The sequence below is a fragment of the Arachis hypogaea genome, chromosome 5 (assembly GCF_003086295.3).
Source record: "Arachis hypogaea cultivar Tifrunner chromosome 5, arahy.Tifrunner.gnm2.J5K5, whole genome shotgun sequence".
Classification (NCBI taxonomy): domain Eukaryota; kingdom Viridiplantae; phylum Streptophyta; class Magnoliopsida; order Fabales; family Fabaceae; genus Arachis; species Arachis hypogaea.
Window position 1 is genome coordinate 11,224,307 of NC_092040.1, and position 27,407 is coordinate 11,251,713.

General features: G+C 33.0%; 1 protein-coding gene across 1 annotated transcript; it reads left to right on the forward strand.

Moving 5' to 3' along the window:
* The first annotated feature begins 8,781 nt into the window (after positions 1–8,781).
* LOC112800747 (AAA-ATPase At5g17760) lies at positions 8,782–13,978 on the forward strand. The gene is made up of 2 exons (XM_025843133.3): positions 8,782–10,227; positions 13,189–13,978. The coding sequence occupies exons 1-2, from the start codon at positions 9,217–9,219 to the stop codon at positions 13,702–13,704; spliced, it is 1,527 nt and encodes a 508-aa protein (XP_025698918.1). The 5' UTR covers positions 8,782–9,216; the 3' UTR covers positions 13,705–13,978.
* The last annotated feature ends 13,429 nt before the right edge of the window (positions 13,979–27,407 follow it).

Here is a 27,407-nt window from a genome sequence, read left to right on the forward strand (position 1 = left end):
AAAATTCTTATTTTAATTAGCTCTATCTCATTGAACTATTAGAGTGGCTGAGGATGGATACGATGACACTATATAAATAAATCACTGAGAAACTTTTGTTTCTCACCCCTCTCTTCGTACCATTTTCAGGAACAATGCGGCATGAAACGATACACTTCTTGATTGAGCTGAAAAGACCAATGCACAATTAGAAGTAAGATATCAAGATTTTAGATACGAAACGTTAAGCATTTATCCAAATTCTTATTAAAGAGAAAAAATAGGCGATTGTTTTAATCATACTTATGTAAATTAAGAGAATTGTGAATTTTTGTGTATCTTATTTTATCTTTATTTAGTGACTACAATTGTGGCTATAATATTTCTTTTTTATGATTATTTGATATAGGTAAAGTTTGTTATTATTTTTATCTTTATAGTTTAATACGTCCATTTTTTATTTTAGTATTTTTAAATCCGTTTATATTTTTTAATTAGTAACGATTCAAATAAAAGTTAACTATCTATTATTATTTTTATATATAAATTATTTTATATAAAGATCTTTTTTTTTCAATAATATCATAAAGTTTCAATATCAACGAAATAAAACTTAAACATAGTTTAGAAATATTAGGATGTCACATTGATCATCTAATTTCCTATTGCTTCTATAACTTTCCAATCAACTGACTTTTGCTTTCAAACAACCAACATGTGTATCATGGAATGCAAGTTGCAACAAAAATAAACTATCAACCGTCAACAGCTATGTATTAAAGTTGGGTTTACTATGTATACCTATAACTAACTCTAAGTAACCTCATAAGATAAGGATTGTCAACCAGTTATAATATATATACTCTCTCATGATGATTAGGGGGTTCAATACAAGGAACACACATGGAGTTAGAAATCTATACTAAATACATGATAAACTCTAAATTTGAGTGGATTCAACCTAAAAAATAATTAATTAAGAAAATCAAATTATTGTAAAGACTATCATATCATTAACATGTACCATAAACTTCTAAACCATACAAATGCAAGAAGCTACAGACAAATAGAGGTCTTCAGGTTTTGCTGAGGAGGGTGAACAGCGAAAGATGTAGGTATCAATTTATTAATAAACGGGGTTCACCTGAAATGAAACTTCAAATATCAGAAACTAATCTATTATGAAGTTATATAATTAAAACCGGCTGTGAATTATTATCACCATTGTAGTGATCAGAATCAGGGGAGTGATAGTTTCGAGTAATACCAAGGAACCAACACTATATAGCATAGCAGTTAGTTTCAACTAAAACTAAAATAGGTTGCTAAACAAACTCGTTATGAACCCCACTTAAAACGAATTTGAATCTTGATTCCCAAAACTTTTTTAACAGTTACGCCATGAAGTCGGTGTTGAAGGTTGGTATCAATTGTGATAAGCGCAAAAGAAGCTTCTACTCAAAACTGTTTCTTCCCTTATCTTCATAAAAAATTATAATTGAGATATGAAAACAAACTTTGTGATGTTAAGTAGTTTAGTTATATATACCAAACTATACAATAGTTTTTAACTATTATTTTTATACGAATACTATTTTAAATATTTTCATGTAAGCAAATAAGTAATCATTCTACAAATAAAGAATAATGTGTTAATTATTTTGAATTGCAGGGGTAGATAAAACAGAAGCTGCTGAAGGGAAGGGTGCGTTGACTGTAACAGGGGGATGCAGTCCGCATAAGAAAATCAAACGGGCTCAAGTTTTGATTATTGGCCTTCTTCTACGTAAAAGAAAACCCCGAAGAAAACAAGAAGTGCGGCCCATATATGCAGCCCATACCGTGACACTTGCAATACTCATTACCGCCGTTGCTTTAACGTCCGTAATACAAAACAAATTAGAAAGATATTATGGAGTAATTTACTAATTTCTTGATCCTATAATGGAATCTGAGCAGACATTGCGGAGGACAGTAGTCATATCATAGTACACAAGCAAGGACAAGGTTCACTCCCCTTGCCTCCGAATCCACTTATCTTGCCTTTTATTTATTTACTTTCCTTTTTTTCCGAGTTAAATGCAATGCAAATCACAGCCTCACAGGTAGATTACGCCATCAGTTCGTTTTGTGGCTGATGATGTATACAAAACAGTGAAGTTCGGTCATGTTTGAACATGTCATAATGTAATATAAACTATAAAGTAAGAGTAGTGAGCTAATCTTCAATTTGGGACGCCGAAAGTACATTCTTTCTTATATTACCAACCATAGAATAAAGTATCAAATATAAATAGAGAAAGTATAGGCCTTAGAGGCAACATGCCCATACAATGAATGCTGAAAATATTGAAACATAATAAACAACAGCAGAGGATTTCGAATAATCAAATTGTTAAGGTTGTGGGAGGATGATCAAGGACTTAATTAACCAACAATATTATCATTTGCATACAAACAAGCTAAGTTGGTGTTATCAAAATGTAAATTTCACTTGTAACGAGGGAGAGATGATTCTGCAGAATAAAATCCGCAGGCCCTTGTTGCATTGGGAAAGAGATTCTCTGCATGGGATCGTGGAATATTCTGTGGCCAGAGTACATAATAAATAAAAAAAAAATTTTCAACTTTTTATATTTAATCAACATTAATTAGTTTTGCCAATTTTTCACTAAAAAAAATTGATTTCTTAGCATTTTCCAATAATAAAAAGTCACGCTAGAACTAGAGTCCAAAGCATTGAAAGGAATCGTATTGTAAAGTGGAGAAGGACAGTAGCAGTGTCAAATTAAGATTGGTTGGAATGGATGAAAGGCTTTGAAAAGCTGCTGATTTTAATGTGGTCTCTCAGAGACAACCTTTGAGCCTTCGATTTAATACGAAAACGATACACCGGACAAATATATTTCTCAGCCCCATCACATGACATAGCTTCTATACCAGATGCAATAGGCCTAGCAATATATACGTGTCAATGTATGAGTCGTAGGATCTGCGAAGGTGTACAATGTGAATGTGTAAAGAACTAAATATATTGAATCGGTGACTAGTGATTAGTGATTGTGTATTAAATATTAATATTGTTATGGGTGCTACACACTTATCTATAAGCTCCAGATACCCTGTACTAGACTTCTATTATTATAATAATACTTTTAGAATTAAATTGAGCTATTCAATTCTTATAGTAAGATGCAAAGATAAAAAAATTATAATAAATTATTAATACTAAATTTTAAATTATAAAATTTAAAAAATTATATAAATATAATTAACAAAAAGATCTTTCATTAAAAAAAATTTAAAAAGAATATATTCCGTAATTATTCTGAATTAAACCAAAACTTACAAGAAAACGATATTAAAAGGCTATAAAAAAATCATTACGAAAAAACGGATTCATAAAAGGAAAAGAAGTAGGATCTAAGAAATCTCGAATACTTTGAAATCGACATGTAAAAAAATCTAAATTCTAAATTCCATGACCAATAAACTTGTGATATCTCATAAAAAGAAAGATTAAAAACCGCTATAAAATATAGAAAAGAATTTAAAGAGGTATGTAATTACTTACTATCGAAACTAACTTAACTATTAATGTGTCTTTACAATTATGGTTTCTGACATGATTTTATAATTTGCACGAGATTATGAATTCTTCTATCTCGATATGGTTGGAATATCGAAATAATCATAGTAAATATACATAAAAAAGTCAATTACTAAATTCAGGGACGGAATTAAAAATTTTTTTGGGAAGGGCCAACATAAAAAATATAAGTTAAGAAAAAAAATTAAAAATTAAAAAAATTAAACTAAAAATTAAAACTTATACATACATATTATTTATTTTGGGAGACCATTGCCCCCCTTTTCTATAACGTAGCTCTGCCACTGACTAAATTACTCACTTATAAAAATATATATTTTAATATAAAATATATATTAAAAATAAATTGAATTATATCTATATATTTATACATACATAACCAGTGTATATATAAATTTTTTATATCTGAAATATTTCGAACAATAATAAAATTATTGCTTCATTTGTTTTTTGGTCAATTTTGACAAATAACGTCAAAATAAGTTTGTATCAAGATCTTAAGTATCGGATAATAGATACGGTTCTTTTGAAAAAAAAGAATAAACTCAATCCGAAAATTACTTAATTATGTGTCATAATAATTTTCTATCTAAATTACTAGTGGCATCGCAGAATTATGAAAAACAACAAAAGAGTAACTAATTAAATAAAGAGGACAATAAAAATACAAAATATTGATCAAAGAAAAATAATAACAAACTTTAAAGAAAATAAAACGAAAATGAATCAAATAAACAAAAAAATAAGTTAAAAATTGACTTCTAACACTCACATGTACTTGCACTCCATTTTTTTTCGTTATGTCGCGGAGACCGGGAATCTTATGAGTTTATATGATAATTTAGTGTTCTTGACTGAAGTCTCAGAACTTTTTTGAGTTTCTCCTATTTATAGGCCATGGAGATAACTTACCATAGAGTATATTGTCTACTATCTTACTTCCTTCTTTTTCTCAACTATAACCTTATCTTGACCATGAAGAATCTTAACTTCCAAGTTTTGACACCCACGTCTTTCTTAGCCTTCAAGTCACACACTTCTTCAAATTTCGCACACATGTCCTCCACTCAGTCTTAAAGGTCGAGTAGCAAACATTGATGCTCAAGGAAAGGCAATAACTACCTATCGACTTCGACGCTCTTTGTACTATCTTTCTTCGACTTCAACTTATCCATATCTGCTTCTGTAGTTAAAATCATTGGCAGTCGAAACGCCCTCTTGTCCAAAAAAATCTATTTTATACTAATAAATTTTCCCTTTAAAATTTATTTTTTTGTTCAAAAATATAAGTTTTAATATTTCTCGTGCGAGGCACATGCAACCTTAGAAATTCTTCAAATTTCTAAGAACTTTGCTTCTTAAAAATCCTAATCCTTTTCTTTCTGTGCAACACGCTTTCTACAGTTTGTCAATTATTTTTATTTAACTTCTATACCAACCATCATCACCGCATTCTCTTCTTTAGCAACTATGGCCACCACTTCTCATTCTCGCGAAGAAGGAGATAAAGCTCTTCCTCTTCCTCTATTAGTGGATGAAGCAGTGCAGTTCTATGATGAGGATGGAGTTTTGAGAGCCCCAAACTCAAATATAGAAACCTCTAATTTCTGGTATCGTTAGGTATTTCTACCATTCTCAGTTAATGAAGTATTATATTCCTTCTTAAGTCATTTGGTAACCCAAGAATAAATTGACTCTGTTTCTTCTTTCTTTCCATCACCACCAAAGTGTTTACCATACCATTGATTTTCTGCAAAAATGTCAAGGTTTCATACTTTGCTGGTCGAGTTTTTAGAACTGCTCCCGCTAAGAATTTGAGTCCCCTTTTTTTGGCTTAGATGTCTCGACTTGCACTTACATATAAGCCTATTTGAAAATCTCTAAATATTGTGCATGCCTTAGAATTAGCTACTTTTGATCTCTCTTATATCGCTCCTTTATTAGAGACCAGTTTGTACTTCTGGTGTCCTGTCACCAATAACTTTCATTTTTCTTATGGAATGATGGGTCCGACTCTGATAGACATTTCGACCTGAACAATTTGCTAGTTGATGGTGAATTTATGTTATGGTCGACCGATTATCTTAAAGATAATTTTCATATCAACTTCGATTCAAATTTCATATTGAACTTCATTCAAAACAACATGGATTCTGATAGAGATCATGTTTCTGACAGTGAACATGTATCTTTCTTCTTATTTTGATTCAATTCTTTTGTTTTCTACTCTAAGTCAGTCAAAATTTAAAAGAATAACTATTAGCCCTCGTTCAAAATTCAAAAGAACAACTACTTGCCCCTGACTATTATGCTCAATCACAAAAAACTCATCGATCTTCCTGCCTTGATCTTGAGTCAACTTTATGAAACTCTTTCTTTGATTGTTAGTGAAATTCGTCAAGAGGATCCTTCGATCGGTTCCTTTGAGTTGTAACTTTGTGGCTCAAAACTGTTCTTGAACCTCATCTCACAATCTCTGATTCAAAAGTTCTCAACACTTCAATTAACGGTATTTGTCTTTTCCAACTTTCTTAGACAAAACTGAAAATCATGTCTCTCATTAGTGTTTTTTGACACTTTGTTAGGATTCTACTTGACATCAATGAAGACAACAATGTTCCTTATTTTCCAAATCCATTCACATTTTGACCCAGTTCTATTTCATGCCTTGACTCTTTTACTAGCTCTCAGCCAAAAAAACAACAATCAATGATATGTAAGCTAGGATCCTAACTCCTCAAATTCTTCCTATTGGTTTACCTCATGAGTCCACATGGGATCTCAAGAAGAAACTAGTTGTCTATTTACCTCACTATGTAGCTTGACAATTTGTCTTAGTCCAAGCCTTACCTTTTTCTTTGTCTCTCGACCTTGAGACACAAAAGATTCACTATAAAGTGTTGGATACAAAGAATTTGACGAAATGTTAGAGATGAACCACCAACAGATGTTGAATCAATACCAACGTCTGAATATCAATAGTTATTTTTTATCAACTCCTGATTTTCATGTCTGGTGATCAAAGTACTTTTCTTTCCATTGTACATTTGTAGATCAACCTCTCTCAAATCTGGTCTTCTCGCCTACACAGATAATGTCTAAGAAAACTATAAGTAAGTAAAAGAAATTTTAAGATATGAAGGGTTGTTTATTAAGGGTTGATAGGTATTATAGTTTTCCATGTAAGAGTAATGTTGGTTGTGTGTATCCACTGGAGGATATTCTGAAGGAGGTGTTAGATTATACAAAGGATTATTTCTTATAGTGTTAATACCTTCAGCATATACGGCAATAGGATTCTCCAAAGGTGGTGAGTAATTTGGAGGTAATCCGTATTGAGGCCATGTGACGGGTATGGTCGTTGGAATACCTTTTGTCGACCGTTGACTCGAAAGACTGGTCGAAGGGACTACCTCTATTTCAAGGCCTCTAGTGAAATTTTCACTATCATTATTCGACGTATCTGCCGAAGTTGAAGCTCTATCCATTATGATTAACTTATCACTGCGTAATTGTATACACAACTTGACACAAATTTAACGCAGGATTCCACTGGGTATGCGAATTTGTTTCACTCATTTTTTGTCAACTTCGACAGGTAACATCAAACGAGTTTGTATCAAGATCTTAAGTATCAGAGAGCAGATACAACTCCTCTAAAAAAAGAGTGAGTTTGAATCAGAAATTACTTAATTATGGTATCAAAGCAATTTTTTGTCGACATTTCTTGTGGCAGAATTATGGAAAACAACAAAGAAATAAATAATTAAATAAGAGGACAATGAAAATGTAAAATATTGATCAAAGAAAAATAATAACAAACTTCAAAGAAAATAAAATGAAAATGAATCAAATAAACAAAAGAAAACAAATTAAAAATTTATTTTCAACACTCACATGCACTTGCACTCCATTTTCTTTCGTTGCGTTGCAGAGACTGAGAATCTTATGAGTTTATGTGATGATCTAATATTCTTGACTGAATTCAATTCTTTTGAGTTTCTCCTATTTATAGACCATGGAGATAGACTTGCCATGAAGCATGTTATCTACTATTTTACTTCCTCTTTTTTCTCAGTCATGACCTTGCCTTAACTATGAAGAATCTTGACCTCCAAGTTCTGACACACACGTCTTCCTTGGTCTTCAAATCCCACGCTTTCTCAAATTTCACACCAATGTTCTCTACTCAGTCTTGAAGGTCGAGTAGCAAATTTTAATGCTTAAAGAAAGGCAATAACTACCTATCAACTTTAACGCTCTTTATACTATCTTTTTTCGATTTCAACTTACCCGTCTTTATTTCTATAGTCGAAACACTGCTTCTTATAATCAAAATCATTGACAGTCAAAATGCTTTTTTATTAAAAAATATATATTTTTTTACCAACAATTATATTATTATAAAAACATAATTAAATTTCTGAAATCTTAAATTCAAATTTACTTTATCATTATTTCTATCTGTCAAATTTATTTTTAAAAAATATGATGAGATTATTAAAATTTATTATTTTTGGCTATTAGTTAATTATTAATTTAATTTTTTTAGTCTAATTACTTTAATTTTATAATTAAATAATATATTTTATTTTATAATTTTAAATATTAATGGTTAATTGATGGTAAAAATAATAAATTTCTCTTTACTTTTTTAACTCTTCCAACTTACATATGCACGAGGATTAGTTTTTTCTATTCTACATGTCCGTGTTGATGAAGTTTGGAAATATAGTGGAGTTGGTCGCTTTCACATTGCATGCGGGGAAGACTTGGAGAGAGAATTGATGACAACTATGTGTTTTATAGTAGCCTTGTTAGACTAATATATTTACGGTACTCGTACCAATTTTTTCCAATATGTAATCCACGATGGAGATGGAAATGGAAATGAGCTTGTTCAATGAACCTATAAATCCGTAATCTTTCAAAACCTTTTGAAAATCGCATAGAATTGTTTTATCTTCGCTTGCTTCGATTCGTATATTAACTAAAAATTATGTATATAAAACTATTCCTGCATATATCTTTGTTAATTATGTTAGTAATAAAATGTAAATTAAAATAAAAAAATAAATTAAATTGTCTCGCTTTATATAATGACTAGCTTGACCTCCATATGGAATGAAGTGATGAGTCATTGCTTTCTTGTAAGTGAATCTTATTACAAGTTTATGACAACTTTTATTACTATTATAAAAAATAAAAAATGAAGAATTCAATTTGTATAGATTTTCATTTTCCCAATAACCAAATAAGAAAATGAAAAGGAGGTCCAAAAGCAGATAAAAGAGAAGGACTAGCAAAAAGGAAAAAGAAGGCACACTGGCACACAGTAATCACTAGTAGGATTCCACTCACCTACGCAATTCATCCAACTTGTGGCTGATGATTCATCAACAAATACCGGCAGATGTCTTGAGATAAATTGAAAACATAGGATGTTCAATATTCTTTTATATTTAAATTAATACTAACCAATTTCTTATTTTTTTATTAAAAGTATTAAAAAATGAATATAAATATTAATAAACGAGGTAAGCTCTAAAATTAGTGAGATATATATTGATGGAGCAAGAGAGTGAAGTGAAGAGAGTCCCTCGTCTTAGAGAATCAGAAGGATAAGCATGTTTTCCCAAAGAGAGATGCCATCAGCGTCATCAATGTTCTCCGCATATGCATCGATGGCAGCATCCATGATGCTGCTGCGATCAATGGCGAACGAGCTCATTCCGCAGCCAATTAGAGGCTACATCCTGAATGCCTTCCACTACTTAGTGAAGCCGAGATCCCAGTCGCTGACCCTGGTGATCGAGGAATCCAACGGCATAGCACGCAACCACGTGTACGATGCAGCCGAGGCCTACTTGTCCACCAGAGTGAGCCCCGACAACGAGAGGCTCAAAATCTGCAAGAGCCCCAAGGAGAAGAAGCTCACCATCCGCCTCGAAAAGGGGGAGAAGCTGCTGGATCTGTACGACGGCGTGTCCCTCCGCTGGAGGTTCATCTGCGCCGAGTCCGACAAGAATGCCCCCAGCGAGAACACCAGTATCAGTAGCAACGTATCGGTGAGGTCGGAGAAGCGCTACTTCGAGCTGAGTTTCCACAAGAAGCACAAGCAAATGGTGTTGGAGTCTTATCTGCCTTTCGTTCTCGAGAAGGCGAAGGAGATGAAGGACGACGAGAGGGTTCTGAAGATGCATACTCTCAACACTTCTTACTGTTACGGTGGTGTGAAGTGGGATTCCATCAATCTGGAGCACCCTTCCACTTTCGAGACGCTGGCTATGGACTCGGAGCAGAAGGAAGCCATCATGGAGGACCTCAACAGGTTCGTGAAGAGGAGGGAGTTTTACAAGAGAGTCGGGAGGGCGTGGAAGCGTGGCTACTTGCTCTATGGACCTCCGGGGACTGGAAAATCAAGCTTGATTGCTGCCATGGCTAATTACCTCAAGTTTGATATCTATGACTTGCAGCTTGCTAACATAGTCAGGGATTCCGATCTCAGAAAGCTGCTGCTGGCAACTGCCAATAGGTCCATTCTTGTAATCGAAGACATTGATTGCAGCGTCGATCTTCCCGAGCGTCGCCATGTCGATCATCACCATCATCATGGACGTAAACAAACCGATGTACAGGTCAGTAATCCTATCCAATCCTATGCATACTTGCATACCTATCATAACTATTCTGGATGGGGACATGCTTTCTTCACTGAGTCGCTGTTATCTTTCAAACATCTGGCCCCACTCATACATATCATCAATATTAGCTATTCAGTAAAGTATAATTTTTCTCTAGTTTGGAAATACTTCTAAAATTATCTTTAATGTTAAGTTCTCATATTTAAATTTTTAACATTTTAAAATGTTCTTAATATTAAGAATTTAAATAAAATAATTTAAACATTATGAATAATTTTAAAATTTATTTTAAACATTAAGAACAAAAATATTTTTTATTTTTAATTATTGAATTTCACTTCGAGTTCTGAGATTTTATATCCCACGCACCCAATCTAATAGTAATAATGAAAAAATAAGTATAGGATAATCATTATTTGGTCTTTTCAATACATCACTTCTATTTTTAAAATAAGAAATATTAGGGTGACCAATTTTTTTAATTTTTATATTTAAGTTAGCACTAACTTTTTTTTCAGTTAAAGTGTTGTCATCTAACGTTCTCTTTTAGTAATGTCTACTTAAATAATATATACATTATATTAATCAAATTATTCGGTTGTTAAGCATAATATTACTTTTTAAATTTTCTATTTTGTTCAGAATAAAGATTACTTGAACCCGAACAGAATAATAATATAGTCGTCTATGTCATTTTCTGCTGAGTGAGTTGCATATCATGCATGCCATGATGTGTGTGCATTATATATATCTGGTCTAGAGAATTGTATTTTCACATTATGTTTAAAAGTTACGAAAAGAAGGGAAAGGCAGTAAAGAGAAAGGATTTATCAAACACATGTTTAACATACTAGCGATTTGCAAAATGCAAAGTAGCTTTCATTATATTGATTTAGAATGCAAAGTACCTTTGATTGCTTTTAGGTCACGATCTCATTTGTTTGGTATATATAGTGACTTATTTTATGCTGATGCATGATAGCAAAAGCGATAGGGGGTAGTAGGTTCTTGGCTTAAAATCGTTTGTTTTCGAAATCACAAACCCAATCACGTGGTTTCTGATTGAGGGATGCAAGATGCAATATTATTGCTCGTCCCTTGTGGTTTTAGAACTCGACACGTTCAATGCTTTACATTTTCTTTTAAGACCATGTTCTCATTTGAGACAAAACACTTTTTATATTTTTTCCCCCTTCCTTCTCCTATACCTAGCTACTCTTGCAAGTGGAAATATTATATTGCATTTAAAAGCAACCCTTAAATGGTAAGTGGGACACAGGACTAGATGATGCATATAGGCTTCGCTTGGTTGATGTATTTAATGAGACATAGACACAGAGACATAGACATTAAAGATATGGACATAAAATATTTGTATCTATGTATTGTGTTTGGCAAAAATAAGAAATAAGAAACATATATTTAAAAAAAGACTAAATTACCCTTCATTCAATCACAAGTTTTACCACTATTACAATATACATATTATCCCAAACAATGCATGTCATCACCATTAAATTTTTATTTCTTCTAATAATTTTTTATTTCTTCTAATACCATCTTAAATGATCATTTAAATATTAAATATATAATTATTCTTGAAAAAAATAGAAAATTAAAATTCAGAATTTATCAAAGATTAATCAAAATTTAAATAAATAAAAAAATTAAATGTACAAATTTTTTTTTGAAAAAAATAGAAAAGTAAATTTAGTTGTAGAATCTAAAAGAGAAAGAGAAAAAAAAAAGATTTGGGAAGATAAGAAGACAAATTTTAAAAACTCAATAAGGGTAAAAGAGTAAAAAATTAGTGTTTCACAAATTGTGTCTCAGTGTCTCACCAAATTGGAGGTACACAAATTTAGTGTCTCCGTGTCCATCCGTGTCCTCCCGTGTCCTTCGAAGATCTGTGTCTCACCAAACCAAACAGCAGACATGTATCACCGTGTACCACTGTGTCTATGTCTCAGTGTCCGTGTCTCAATAACCAAACGCTACCATATATCACAATTGGCTGATACACATGGTTTTGGTAGTAGTTTAATAGTTGTAAGTGTAAATAAATTTAAAAAAAAAAACGACAAAAAGTATTTACCGTGTCATCGTCCAGCAATGGGCGAACCCAAAAAAGCATGCTTTCACCATCGGTTCACGCATTTTGTTTGGACCGTTCATTGTTCTTGTCGTCTTGTTTTGTTGCTTTCTGTATTTTAAGCAGAGTATGAGCATATATAATGTTGTTCAAAGGTCGTTATTATAATTATTATTATAATGTTAGGGGATGGTACGTGGCAGGTCACCATAGGAATAGGACGATCCTCGTGTAAAGCTTCTATTCATTATGTTCCAGAAAATTTTGCTTTATTCCTTCTTGGTACAAGATTTTCTGCTGATCTCGTAATATTTTATATTGGTTTCCATGAGAAACCAACACGATTATTCAAAGATGAAGACAAGACTATTGTAGTGACAAGTGACAGACACATCACCATGAGATCTGATGTACATACATCTCTTAAAACATTATTAGCCAAAGATAGCATAAACCCAATCTCCTTTTCTTTTTTTTTTTTTCTTGTTAGTTCAAAGATTAAGTGGTCAACATTGGTTTTGGAATAATAAATAGCATGATTCATACCTCATCAAAATTCAAACTTCTGACGATCAGGATATAAATATAATTCATCAAAAACTGAAACCAATTTTTAAGATCGAAAAGATACTTTAAAATATTACTTAAAATTTTTTTATTTTATATTTTTATTAGAATAATAATAAATATACAATTATAGATATTACATAAATAAAATTACAGATGCTAAACTAAATATATAGTTAGTAGTCTTATTATAGGAAGATGAATGGTGGTGAGCAAAGTTATATGAATTGTAGAAAAAGCAAAACTATATATGATTGGTGAAAGAGTGAGATGATTATATGATTATATTGGTGCAGTTAACATTGTCCGGATTGCTGAACTTCATAGATGGGCTATGGTCAAGCTGCGGGGACGAGAGAATCATCATATTCACGACGAACCACAAGGAAAGGCTAGACCCTGCTCTTCTCAGACCCGGAAGAATGGACATGCACATTCACATGTCCTACTGCTCCTTCCAAGCCTTCAAGATCCTTGCCTCCAACTACCTGGACATCTCGTCCGACCACCACCACCACCTCTTTCCGGAGATCGAAGGGCTGATCGAGGACACTCAGATCACCCCTGCTCATGTGGCAGAGGAGCTGATGAAGAGCGAAGACGCCGACGTGGCCCTCCAAGGATTCGTAAAGCTCCTCAAGCGGAAGAAGATGGAAGGTGATGTTTGCGAGAATGATGATCCGGATAACAAAGCTGAACCGGCTACTAAGCAATCTAAGAAGCGCAAGGTTGCTTGCAAGCAAAAGAAAACTGTAGCTGCTGCTGGTACACAGAGAAGGACAAGAAGGCTTAGAAGAGGCTCTAGTTTGTAAATTGTTGTAATCAACTTGCTTGCTGCTGCTACTTATTGTATGTATTTATAAAATAAAATTTGCTGATCAATCATCTAGGATTATTAATTTTCTACTTTTTTTTTTAGTTTATTTTCCATCTAAGAGAAGATGATGAAAAAGAGAGGCAGAGTTTGAGGCAAGTGGACATGTTTATGTATTGTATGGATGTAGTGATGACATTGATTCACGGGTTACATCTAATTCAAATAGAAAGCCTCCTCTGTATGTGTACACATATTGGTTTGTGGCTAAACTCTACGTATCTACTAATACTGCAGGAGCTACTTGGATTCGAATTCTCAAACTCGATCCAGAGTTTTAATGATCTTTTCATGTCTAAAACTAGACTATTCAAGTTATAACTTGATTTTGACGGAACAATTATTATATTTATTTTTTAACAGTAGGCTATACTTATTATGATGATTAGTACCCATTTAAAGACTTAATGGTCAATTGGTCATGGCATCAATGGCTGGTCAACCCAATGTTTATATTAGATACCATCTATAATTTAATAAAAAAAAATATAGTGTTGTGAAATAAATAAATAAGGAAGATCTAAATATAAGATAGAAAAATATAAATATAAAATTTTTGTATTAATATTCACTAATATAATTATTTTGATATAATAAAAGTAACTTATATATTACTAATATAAGTAGTATTGTATGTAAAGAGAGAGAAGAGTATAAAAGAGAGAGCGAAATATTGCTCCATAGAAAGAAAGATTATTATTGTTTGCTTGTGTTTTTTTCAGAGGCAATAGACCTCTATTTATACATGTATGGGGGAGTCTAATTTCAACATACATTTAAGATTATTCTTCCTTGAAAAAGTAAGCTCTACATAGGAATGGGCATTCATGTCCAATTCTTATCACAACACTTCCCCTTAGATGCCCATTTAGGATTATGTCTCATTAAAACCTTACTAAAGAAAATTTCAGTGGAAAAAAACCTTAGTGAAGAAAAAAGAATACAAAATTCTTTATGATGGGAACTGCCTCATTAAAAACCTTGTCAAGAAAAACCCAATGAAAAAAAAACCTGACCAAGAGAAAAAGAGTACGGTCCCCCCCTCTTGTCAACATCATTTAATGTTTCGAAATCGGCGCATCCCAATGTCATGTACCAATCTTTTAAAGGAGGATTTTGGGAGTGATTTTGTAAATAAATCTGCCAGATTGTCACTTGAGCAGATCTGTTGGACATCAATTGTCCCTTTATTTTGAAGATCATGAGTGAAGAAGAATTTGGGAGAAATATGTTTTTTCCTATCACCTTTGATGTATCCACCCTTAAGTTGAGCAATGCATGCTGTATTATCTTCAAACAGGACAGTTGGAGCTATCTTATGATCAATCAGTCCACATGATGACAGAATATATTGGATCAGACTCCTGAGCCAAAAACACTCGCGACTAGCTTTATGTATCGCAAGTATTTCAGCATGATTAGAAGATGTTGCTGCAATCATCTGTTTCGTGGACCTCCATGATATAGCTGAACCACTATATGTGAACAAGTATCCTGTTTGAGATCTCCCTTTGTGTGGATCAGACAAGTATCCAGTATCTGCATAGCCAACTAATTGTGACTTGGATCCATAGGGATAAAACAATCTCATATCAACCGTTTCATGAAGATATCGAAAGATTTGCTTGATTCCACTCAAATGTCTTCTGGTTGGAGAGGAACTATACCTTGTTAGTAAATTCACCGCGAATGATATGTCAGGTCGCATATTATTAGCAAGATACATTAGCACTCCAATGGCACTAAGATATGGTACTTCAGGACCAAGGATATCTCCATTCTCTTCTTTAGGACGAAATTGATCCTTTTTCACATCCAAAGATCTTACGATCATTGGAGTACTTAATGGATGTGACTTATCCATATAAAATCTCTTTAAGATCTTCTCTGTGTATATTGTTTGATGAATAAAGATTCCATTTTTATATGCTCGATCTGCAGGCCGAGACAAAATTTAGTCCTTCCAAGATCTTTCATATCAAACTCTTCTTTTAGAGCTTTTATAATTTTTGGAATCTCTTCAGGAGTCCCAATGATATTTAAATCATCAATGTACACAGCAATTATAATAAATCCAGATGCAGATTTCTTTATGAAAACACATGGACATATATCATCATTCTTGAATCCATTTTTGGCCAGATACTCAGGAAGATGATTATACCACATTCGTCCAGATTGTTTCAAACCATACAAAGATCTTTGCAATTGGACTAAGTATAACCCTTGCGAATATTCATTAGATGGTTTAGATATCTTTAGTCCTTCAAGGATTTTCATATAAATATCCTGATCTAATGAACCGTATAAATAGGCTGTTACCACATCCATTAAATGCATATGCAGTTTATGATATGCAGATAAACTGACCAAATAACGCAATGTTATCGCATCCACTACAGGGGAATACGTTTCTTCATAATCTATACCGGGCCTTTGTGAAAAATCTTGTGCCACAAGTCGGGCTTTGTAACGCACAACTTCATTTTTTTCATTTCGTTTTCTCACAAATACCCACCGGTATCCAACGGGTTTTACATCTTCTGGTGTACAGACTACAGGTCCAAAGACTTCACATTTTGCAAGTGATTCTAACTCAGCCTTCATGGCTTCTTACCATTTTGGCCAATCATTCCTTTGTCGACATTCTTCGACTGATCTTGGATCAAGATCCTTACTTTCATGCATAATATTTAATGCCACATTATATGCAAATATTTCATTGACAATTGTCTTATTTCGGTCCCATCTCTCTCCTGTAAAGACATAATTTATCGAGATCTCGTCATTTTCACAATTTTCAGGTACATGAACGTCTTCTGGCGTTAAAATTATATCAGAATTTTGGACAACTGCAGGTGTCTTTACTATGTCTTTTTCAATAGGAATAATATTTACCTCTTTTCTCTTTTCAGAATTTTTGTCTTTACAACCGACAGGCCTGCCACGCTTCTGGCGTGAATTTGCTTCAGTGACTACTTATCCTACTGGGATATCAATTCAATTTAGGGCATTTTTCGTTGGTATATAAGATTTGGTTATCCTTTTTGTATCGGAAAATGTATCAGGCAATTCATTTGCTATTCTTTGCAAATATATAATCTTTTGAACTTCTAGTTCACATTGCCCTGATCAAGGATCTAAATGCATCAACGATGATGCATTCCAATTAAGTTTCTTTTCAGGAGGCTTATTCTCTCTCTCTAATGTTGAAAATTTTGAGTCATCAAAATGACAATCCGCAAACTGGGCTTTAAATACATCTCTAGTTTGTATTTCAAGATACCTCACTATAGAGGGAGAATCATATCCAACATATATCCCCAATTTTCTTTGGGGTCCCATTTTAGTGCGATTAGGTGGTGCAATGGGAACATATATCGCACACCCAAATATTCTTAAATAGAAAATATTTGGCTGCTGGCCAAAAGCTAATTGCATAGGAGAGAACTGATGGTAACTCGTTGGCCTCAAACGAATAAGGGATGCGGCATGTAAAATAGCATTCCCCCAAACCGAGGATGGGATATTTGTTCTCATAAGCAAGGGTCTAGCAATTAATTGGAGACGTTTAATAAGTGATTCTGCTAACCCATTTTGTGTGTGAACATAAGCTACTGGATGTTCAATACTTATTCCATTAGCCATACAATAAGCATCAAATTCTTGGGAAGTAAATTCACCAGCATTATCATACTTCTGGTGAGATCCTCTCTTTTGAATATAATTCATTTTCCTTCCATAATTTTTCTTGCTACCAGAACTTTGCCATTTACCTCTTCTGGGGTAATGATTTGCCGTATTTACTTCAGGAAATGGGGCGGCGCCAGCTGGACGCACTTCATAATTCTTTAAAAGCAACTCATTGTTGCGTTCAGCAACAAGAAGGTAAGAAATTAACTCTGAATATTTTTTAAACCCCCTTTTTCTCGATACTGCTGCTGTAGGAACACATTCGAGGCATGGAAAGTTGAGAAAGTTTTCTCCAACATATCATGATCAGTTATCTTTTTCCCACATAATTTCATTCATGAGGTGATTCAAAACATTGCAGAATTATATTCATTTATGGATTTAAAATCCTGCAGACGCAAGTGCGTCCATTCATATCGGGTTTGAGGAAGTATCACCGTTTTTTTATGATTATACATTTCTTCAAGGTCTTTCCAAAGATCTGCAGGATCTTTTAATGTGAGATATTCATTTTTCAATCCTTTGTCAAAATGACGACGAAGAAAAATTATGGCTTTGGCTTTATCCTTCTGGGATGTATTATTTTCAGCCTTAATGGTATCTCCAAGATCCATTGAATCAAGATGAATTTCAGCATCTAGTATCCATGATAAATAATTGTTTCCAAATATATCAAGATCATTGAATTCAAGATGAGAGAGTTTCGACATAATGAAAATTTGTTATCTGAGTCTTCCTTAACAATTTTATCAGAGTCTCGTGCTGATAACGTGTTGTGAAATAAATAAATAAGGAAGATATAAATATAAGATAGAGAAATATAAATATAAAACTCTTGTATTAATGTTCACTAATATAATTATTTTGATATAATAAAAGTAACTTATATAGTACTAATATAAGTAGTATTGTATAACTGGGACGGATCCACTCTTATAGGTGTGGGGGCAAGCGCCCCCATTACAATTTGGAATTTTATTGAGTATTATATAATAATAATATTTATTTACCCCCACTAAATTATTAAATTTGATCCCACAATAATTTTTTATTCAAATTTTGACACTTGATAGTCAATTTGAGAACTTCATACTAGATGTTCATTATAATGATCAATTTTTAAATTTAAATAAGATTGGTGTTCTTTCTTAAAAATCGACTCGAAAGAATATTATCTATCCATTTGTGTTTCTTTTTTTGAAATTAGCTTTAGTTTTTTTTCATAATAACTACACTAATTGAACGAATATTTTCAACTATGAATATTATCAAAGAGTTAATTATATGAAAGTTGAGTTTTAAATAATTGTTTAACGATATATACAAAAAAATACATTTTAATTATATTGTCAAGGTTTCAAAATACGAAATATAAAAAATTAAATTTTAAATTATGTGTTATTATTTAAATTATTATTTTAGTATTTTAATTTGTAATTAGATATTTTAAAACTTAATTATATTTTATAATAACAAAATATAATTATAACAACAATTATGCTACGTATATATAAAATAATCACTTGTACAAAATAAATCTTAAAATACAAATTTTGAAATACAAAATACATATTAAAAATAAATTAATATATGTATTTATACTCAAATTTATAGTAGATAATTTGATAGCTAATTTTTTTATGTAAACATAATATTTTTATTATAAAAATTATTATCATGTTATATATATTTCACCCCACTATCAAAATTTTCTGGATCCGTCACTGATTGTATGTAAAGAGAGAGAAGAGTATAAAAGAGAGAGAAAAATATTGCTCCATAAAAAGAAAGATTATTATTGTTTGCTTGTATTTTTCTCAGAGGCAATAGACCTCTATTTATATATGTATGGGGAGTCTAATTTCAACATACATTTAAGATTATTCTTCCTTAAAAAAGTAAGCTCTACATAGGAATGGGCATCCACGTCTAATTCTTATCACAACATATAGAAAAATAATGCTAATTATGAACAATGTGAATAATGGATTTGAAAAAAAGGTAAAAATTAGATTATTAATTAATTATTTAATTTTAAATTTTAAAATTTGAAAAATTAGGATTAGTATTTAAACTTATTCACATTACGTACGGTTGTTCCTAATCTCACCGTAACTTTCAATACACGTCCAAAACTCGCCATCATCTTCTTCGGTCCTCACCTCACGCCGCTGTACTCCCCATCGGCTATACCGACGCTGCCGCAGCCTCCCGCCGACACCACCTCCACCTCTGCTGGTCAGTTCGACGTGCCTCGTCCTCCGACGCTCAGTCCAACGCTGCTGTCGCTGTTTTCATGCCACTCTTTCGGATCGGTTTTGTTTTCTCTCATTGCTTCAAACTTCTTTTCACCGATGATACCACCATGCTCTTCTTCTTCTTTGGATCCAAACATGATTAACTTCTTTCATGATTTGAGCCCTATGTTTCACAATACTGCTGCTTTCGTCATGCCTAATCCTTCAAACTTTCTTTCACCATAAACTCCAACTATAGATTTATTCAACTACTTCCTAGATTGATTATTAGATCTTACTTCATACATACCATTTATACATCAATTTAATTCCATTATCACATCATCAACTATAGTCATTGCGTCGTTTTTAATATGGCCTTTCGGTGAAACTATTTCAATGGCCAGTTTAGGATGGTTATTTTAGTAGGTATGGGATGATTATTTTAATTGTTATGTGGATGATTATTTTGATTGAATTGGATTAGTTATATATAATTAAAATATATTGGATATTCAATTCATTAGGTATGCAGATAATTATTTTTATCCTTAAGTGGATGGTTATTTTCACTATCGGTGAGCAACGCCAGAGGCGATGTGTTGCAAGGCAAGCAGCAACGGTGAAGTGGGGTAATTATTGATGAAGATAGGGTAGCAGCCGATTAGAAAAGAAGAGAGTATTGGAATGAAATGTTTTGGTAAATTAAGATTTTGAATGATTATTTTTTTTGAAATAACTAAGTGGACTTTTTTATTTAGGTAATTAGTGGAGTATTTTTTTATTTTTTATATGTATTGAACTAAACATCCGCCCATTGTTCACATTGTTAAGATTTCTCATTATCTTTCTAATAGAATTTTTTAATAAAAGAACAGCTCTAATAAGTTACAAGACCTATTTCTAATTCTCTATGAGAAGTTTAGAGTTGTGACTCTATTAAAAAGTATTTTTGCTCTTTTAAATTTAGAAATTATCTAAATAATATTATATAGAGTAGTTTAGAAACACAATGTTATTACTATTTTTTTATTCTAAGTTTTTAATATCCTAAATTTATCATTTTTAATGGTAAAGGTAAACTCTTCTTCTTATGTCTGAAGTTATGAATTGCCTTTTAGATTTAGTTGATTTAAGTAGATAAATTTCTATTTTTATGAATTATTTAATACTTTGTTGTGATATCATATGTTCAGTCACACATATATATATAACCTTCTCTTTTAAGAAAAGAATAATAATTATATTATAGTCATTTGCAATTTTTTTGTAAATTTCAGTTAGTTTGATATCTAATATAAGAACGAAACCTATTTTTCTTTGTAAATAATAATTTACCATGTATCATAGTCTATCATTTTTGTCATGAAGAAGAGAAGAAGATTTTTTGTTGTTTTTCTTTAAATGATGAACTAGAAAGTTAAAATAAAATTAACTTGCGAAAATAACTGCTTCGAATGCAAATAAAACTTGGCTGAACATAAAGTTTGTTGCAGAAGTAAATAAAAGATATTAAAGAGGAGCTTCGAATGTAAAATTATTGGAATTAAATTTGTTAAAAAGATAAAATTTTATGAAAATAAAGTACAGAATTTGAATTTAAAAGAGAATATAAAGATATGAAAGAAATCCTCCAAAAAATAAATTTGTGATAGACTCAGCAAGTTGCTGCAATATGAGTGTGTGGAAGTATTTTATGAAAAATAATTCTAACTCTTTATTCTAATCCTAAAACTCCAATTTATAGATAATTATAACAATTAAAAATTATAATTATATCTAACAAGTGTCAATGCAAGAACCGCTTTTAGATGACTTGTTCTTGGCAACACACTTGTATAATTATGACTTCAATAGAGTACGTAATTAAATACATAACTAATTTAATGGAATCTATTCAGTTCCATTTCAAAATCATAATTGTTGATTCTTTTCAAACCAACGGTATCGATTTGATTGCGAAACGGAATGGTGATTTCTTTCCATTCAATGACAGGACTTTTCTTTTTTCAAAAATTATTTAGTTATTTACTTCATTATCTATTTTCTTTGTCTATTTTAGTTTAATAAAATATGTTGAACTAGGGATTTTATATTTATAACTAAAAGCGCTGAGTTATAACTCATCATTTAAAGTTCAATCTGCTTTATCAAATTATCACCAGGCCAAATTTAGAGACTATGATATATTCGTTATAACTCGACTATAAACTTTATAGATCGGTGATAAATAACAAACATCAAAACAAATATTAAAATGCTCAAATATGCTATTTTTTCCCATTAAAGTAAAATTAATCGAAAACATAATTGGTGATACTTCTCCCCAAATATAAATAAGAGGTAAGAAATTAATTTAAAAATAACTTGAATACAGAACTTATTATTCACTCACTGACTTGAGTGTCAGAATACATTTTTGCAAGTGCCTACTTCTTTGTTCTTTCTTAGTGCCGAGGTATAACTCATCCAGATAGAAAGCTTGAAGTTAATTACCGGTGGATAAGCTATACCACAGTCAACCCTCACGAAAACAAAACTTATTAATACAAAAAAATAACAATAATTAATTTTAAAATTTATTTAAATATATAAATCTAATTAAATAATTATATAATTTTTTTTGCACTGTGTACAAAATTAAACTTTTGCAAACAAAAAATGAGTAAATAGTCAAAATGGTCCCTGAAAGATCACGCAATGTCCAATTTGGTCCCGAAAGATTTTTTTAATAAAAATTATCCCCAAAAGATTTTCAGTTAGTCACGTTAGTCCTTCCGTCAACTCTCCCACTAACGTCGTTAATGAAAGCTGACATGGCACGTTTGGATCCATTTTAGCTATAAAAACGACGTCATTTTAAGTGTGTGAAGAGCTAGGGGAGAAACGACGCCATTTTAAGTGTGTGAGGAACTAAAGGAGAAATGGCGCCGTATAGGGTGCGTAAGAAGCCAAAAGGCCTAACTCATTCCACTTGAAACATACTCGTCACACTTAGTAAAAAAAACCCTCCATGTTTGTCGTTGCTCTGTGAACGTAGCAACAAAGCTCCGTTGAAGATTACCAAGACTGGAATCTGAAGCACGATCATACGGCCAGTGTCGTTCGTGTCTTCTCCGGCGACGAAGGTTCTGATTTCGCAAGCAAGATAGGAAGGAAGTTGACGCTACTACAAGGTATGTGAAATATTTTTTTATAACCTATATGCTATATTTGATTATAAAACAGCGAATGAGTTCTTGATAGTGTTATTTTACTTGGATGAAATGAGTTCCTGACAGTGTTATTTGTACCCGAGTGATTTGATTTGCAATGGAGCAGGTGTCTCTGTTTTTTTTCATGTTGATGGCAATGGGTTTGTTGTGGTTAATAAACTTATTTTGAATGTGTTTAGGTTCGAATTTGTAGGTGGTTTATAGTTTATTTTTGGATTTTAGTTAGGGTTTGCAAACTCTGACCGATGGAGTTAAACATGCATTAGGCTACGTTTTTGAAAATAGAGTAAACGGAATGAATTGTTTCCAAATACATACTGCAAAGGATATGAATGTTAATTTTTCTGATTTTGAAATTATGTTTACAAAAGATCATGCAATTTTTCTCTAATTATGTTTATTGGACTACTTCCCAGGAAAAAGATCATGCATTGTCATGAGATAAAAAATAGAGATAAGAAATTGTTCATGTTCTAGGTAGCATGAAAAACAATCCTTGGCTGATAAGTTTACTTGTATGATATTACTTGTCTGATATTACTTAGGTGATACTCTTATAGAATATGAATGCTAATTTTTCTTGTAAGCTATTACTAATGAGTTAAACTTTTTTTTGACAAAACTCTTTGTAGTCAGATAATGTACATGATATAGTTGTTTGTCATTTTGCGATTAGGCTGACTTTTATCTTTATTCATCTGTAGATGGAAGGACCTCCAATGACATTTGTGTTTTTCCACGGTGGCAAGTTTAAAATCGATATAAGGGAATGAATGATTTATGAACCAAATCACACGGAACTATTAATGGGTATTGAAGCAGATACAGCAGATCACATGGCGAGAGTTAAAGTAATTAATCAGGTTGCCTGGAAATATCTAGACAAGTTGGATAATTTGCAACAATGCGAGCGAATCGTTTAATGCAAAAAATCAAGCACGAAAGACACAAGCCTATATTGACTTTGGCTGAAGAAATCAAACAGATTATCATGAAGAGCATGATTGATAACCGACAGAAGCTAATGGGTTATTGGTGCACGAAATTGTGATCAATACTTTTCACAAATCAAATAATCCCCGGTAATGAATCCAAAAACTTGGTGTTCAATACCATGGCATAAACACAACTTCGCACAACTAACCAGCAAGTGTATTGGGTCGTCCAAGTAATAAACCTTACGCGAGTAAGGGTCGATCCCACAGAGATTGTTGGTATGAAGCAAGCTATGGTCACCTTGTGAATCTTAGTCAGGCAGACTCAAATGGATATGAATGATGATATACGAATAAAACATAAAGATAAAGATAGAGATACTTATGTAATTCATTGGTAGGAATTTCAGATAAGCGTATGAAGATGCCTTCCCTTCCGTCTCTCTGCTTTCCTACTGTCTTCATCCAATCCTTCTTACTCCTTTCCATGGCAAGCTTAAGCAAGGGTTTCACCGTTGTCAGTGGCTACCTCCCATCCTCTCAGTGGAAATGTTCAACGCACCCTGTCACGGCACGGCTATCCATCTGTCGGTTCTCGATCAGGCCGGAATAGAATCCAGTGATTCTTTTGCGTCTGTCACTAACGCCCCGCCCTCAGGAGTTTGAAGCACGTCACAGTCATTCAATCATTGAATCCTACTCAGAATACCACAGACAAGGTTAGACCTTCCGGATTCTCTTGAATGCCGCCATCAGTTCTAGCCTATACCACGAAGACTCTGATCTCACGGAATGGCTGGCTCGGTTGTCAGGCGAGCACTCGGTTGTCAGGCGATCAACCATGCATCGTGTATCAGGAATCCAAGAGATATCCACCCAATCTAAGGTAGAATGGAGGTGGTTGTCAGGCACACGTTCATAGGTGAGAATGATGATGAGTGTCACGGATCATCACATTCATCAAGTTGAAGAACAAGTGGTATCTTAGAACAAGAACAAGCGGAATTGAATAGAAGAACAATAGTAATTGCATTAATACTCGAGGTACAGCAGAGCTCCACACCTTAATCTATGGTGTGTAGAAACTCCACCGTTGAAAATACATAAGAACAAGGTCTAGGCATGGCCGAATGGCCAGCCTCCCAATGATCTAAGAACTAGATGTCCAGAGATGATCAAAGGATCTAAAATAATCCAAAGATGAAAATACAATAGTAAAAGGTCCTACTTATAGAAAACTAGTAGCCTAAGGTTTACAGAGATGAGTAAATGACATAAAAATCTACTTCCGGGCCCACTTGGTGTGTGCTTGGGCTGAGCAATGAAGCATTTTCGTGTAGAGACTCCTTCTGGAGTTAAACGCCAGCTTTAGTGCCAGTTTGGGCGTTTAACTCCCATTTTGGTGCCAGTTCCGGCGTTTAACGCTGGAATTCCTGAGGGTGACTTTGAACGCCGGTTTGAGCCATCAAATCTTGGGCAAAGTATGGACTATCATATATTACTGGAAAGCCCAGGATGTCTACTTTTCAACGCCGTTTAGAGCGCGCCAATTGGGCTTCTGTAGCTCCAGAAAATCCGCTTCGAGTCCAGGGAGGTCAGAATCCAACAGCATCTGCAGTCCTTTTTAGTCTCTGAATCAGATTTTTGCTCAGGTCCCTCAATTTCAGCCAGCCTGAAATCACAGAAAAACACACAAACTCATAGTAAAGTCTAGAAAAGTGAATTTTAACTAAAAACTAATAAAAATATACTAAAAACTAACTAGATCATACTAAAAACATACTAAAAACAATGCCAAAAATCGTACAAATTATCCGCTCATCAGTTATCAAGGCATTCTTCTTCCGGTGCAACAAAGTAGACTTGAGGGATTGATTAAGCTATCTACGAATTGGGTTCCTCATTGGTCTGGTGATGAAAAAGAATGTCTTTATAATGTACAAGGCTGGCCAACTAATATGGTTGTGGACTTGGATAACCACACATGCACCTGTAGGTTCTAGCAACTCACAAGTATATACTACAACTCAATTTTGTTATACTTATACAATGTCAAAAATATCAATTAAGGAATTGTTTTGTCATCTAGGAATGCCATGCATGCATGCAATTGCAGCCATACAAGATAAGAATAATAAGAGGCCAGAGGAGTATTGTCACGAATGGCTAAGGATGGAATCATATAGAAGAACCTATGCTTTCAATGTCAACCCGGTTAAGGGACAAGATTTTTGGGAGAAAACACCATCTCCAGCCCCCGTTCCACCCCCAATTAAGCCCAAGCCAGGAAGGTCAACAACAAAGAGAAGAAAAGACAAGAATGAGGGCCCTTCTGGCATAAGGTTAAAGATAAAGCGAAAATACAATCTCATCAGGTGCATGTTCTGCGGTGAAGTTGGTCATAACAAGAGAACTTGTCCAACGAAGAAATAAATAGAGGCTGAGGAACAAGCAAGGCAAATGCAGCTACAACTTGCAGTTGTAACTACTGCTGCCCCTCCATCTGATGCTGACCATGCTGTCCCAGTTACTGAGCCACCCGCAGTCGAGCAAAACGCTCCAACTGAGCTTGTACTTAGTCAAACGGAACCCTACCCATCAACACAACACACGCAAAACTCACAAAAGGTTGCATTTGTAACTTGGAAAAATTAGATGTTGTATATATATATATTTGTAACTGAAGCTGTCTTTGAATGTTGGATGAAATTCTTGCTGAAATTACACAGGAAACTGTTCCAAGGCCATCAAAACTAAAAGTTGTTAAAGGAAGAGCCAGAGAAAAATCCTCCCCCCCCCCAAGTTGTAGCAACATCAACAGCTTCTATTTCTGCTGAAACCATTAGGAGAACTAGTTCTACCACTGCCAAGAGACTTGCAGACTTTATGACGTTTGTTCCTACTCCAGGATTCAAATCTTCTAGGAAGAAAGATAAACCTACTTAGTGTTGTTATCTGAATATTATGTAATTAGGGCTAGTGATATATTTTTTGTATAGGGCTCTCTTATTGCCATTAAAAACATTGAGGTTGGTTTTAATGTGAAGTCTCTTTTTTTGGTTTAGCCCTTTGATTAAGTTAATATGGTTAGCTTTTTGGATGTCGATCAGACAATTATGATCAAACAATGTTGTTGTTTCAGTTTCAATATATGAAAATATTTTGTTTATCTACATATCATTGTAATCTTGTGTAATTAGGTACAATTGTGTAATGTGTTTACTAATTTCATAAAGTGTTAACTTCAACCATTACTTTTAAGTTCAATTAACCAAGTTACAATTTAAAGGATAACCTTGCTAAAATAAAATTTAGAAAAACAAGTTTCTCAATTAAAGGCTAAATTGAATATAATAAGACATATCTTCTAGTTCTTGTTCATACCAAATTGCATGCCTAAATACAAATTAATTGCACTATCACTTGAAAATACAAAATGTTCAAATTAAACCCACAACTAAAATCACAATTATCAATCCAATGAACATAAAGGTCATTAGCATTCCTGCAAGTCTCACTTCTGCTTCCAAACTCCCCATTCTCCATGCAATGTTTACTTTT

Bases quoted from the DNA above. Each gene is read 5' to 3' on its own strand.
- LOC112800747 (XM_025843133.3), top strand. From the start codon at position 9,217: ATGTTTTCCCAAAGAGAGATGCCATCAGCGTCATCAATGTTCTCCGCA. The intron at 10,228-13,188 runs GTCAGTAATCCT...ATATTGGTGCAG, and splicing joins GTAAACAAACCGATGTACAG to TTAACATTGTCCGGATTGCT.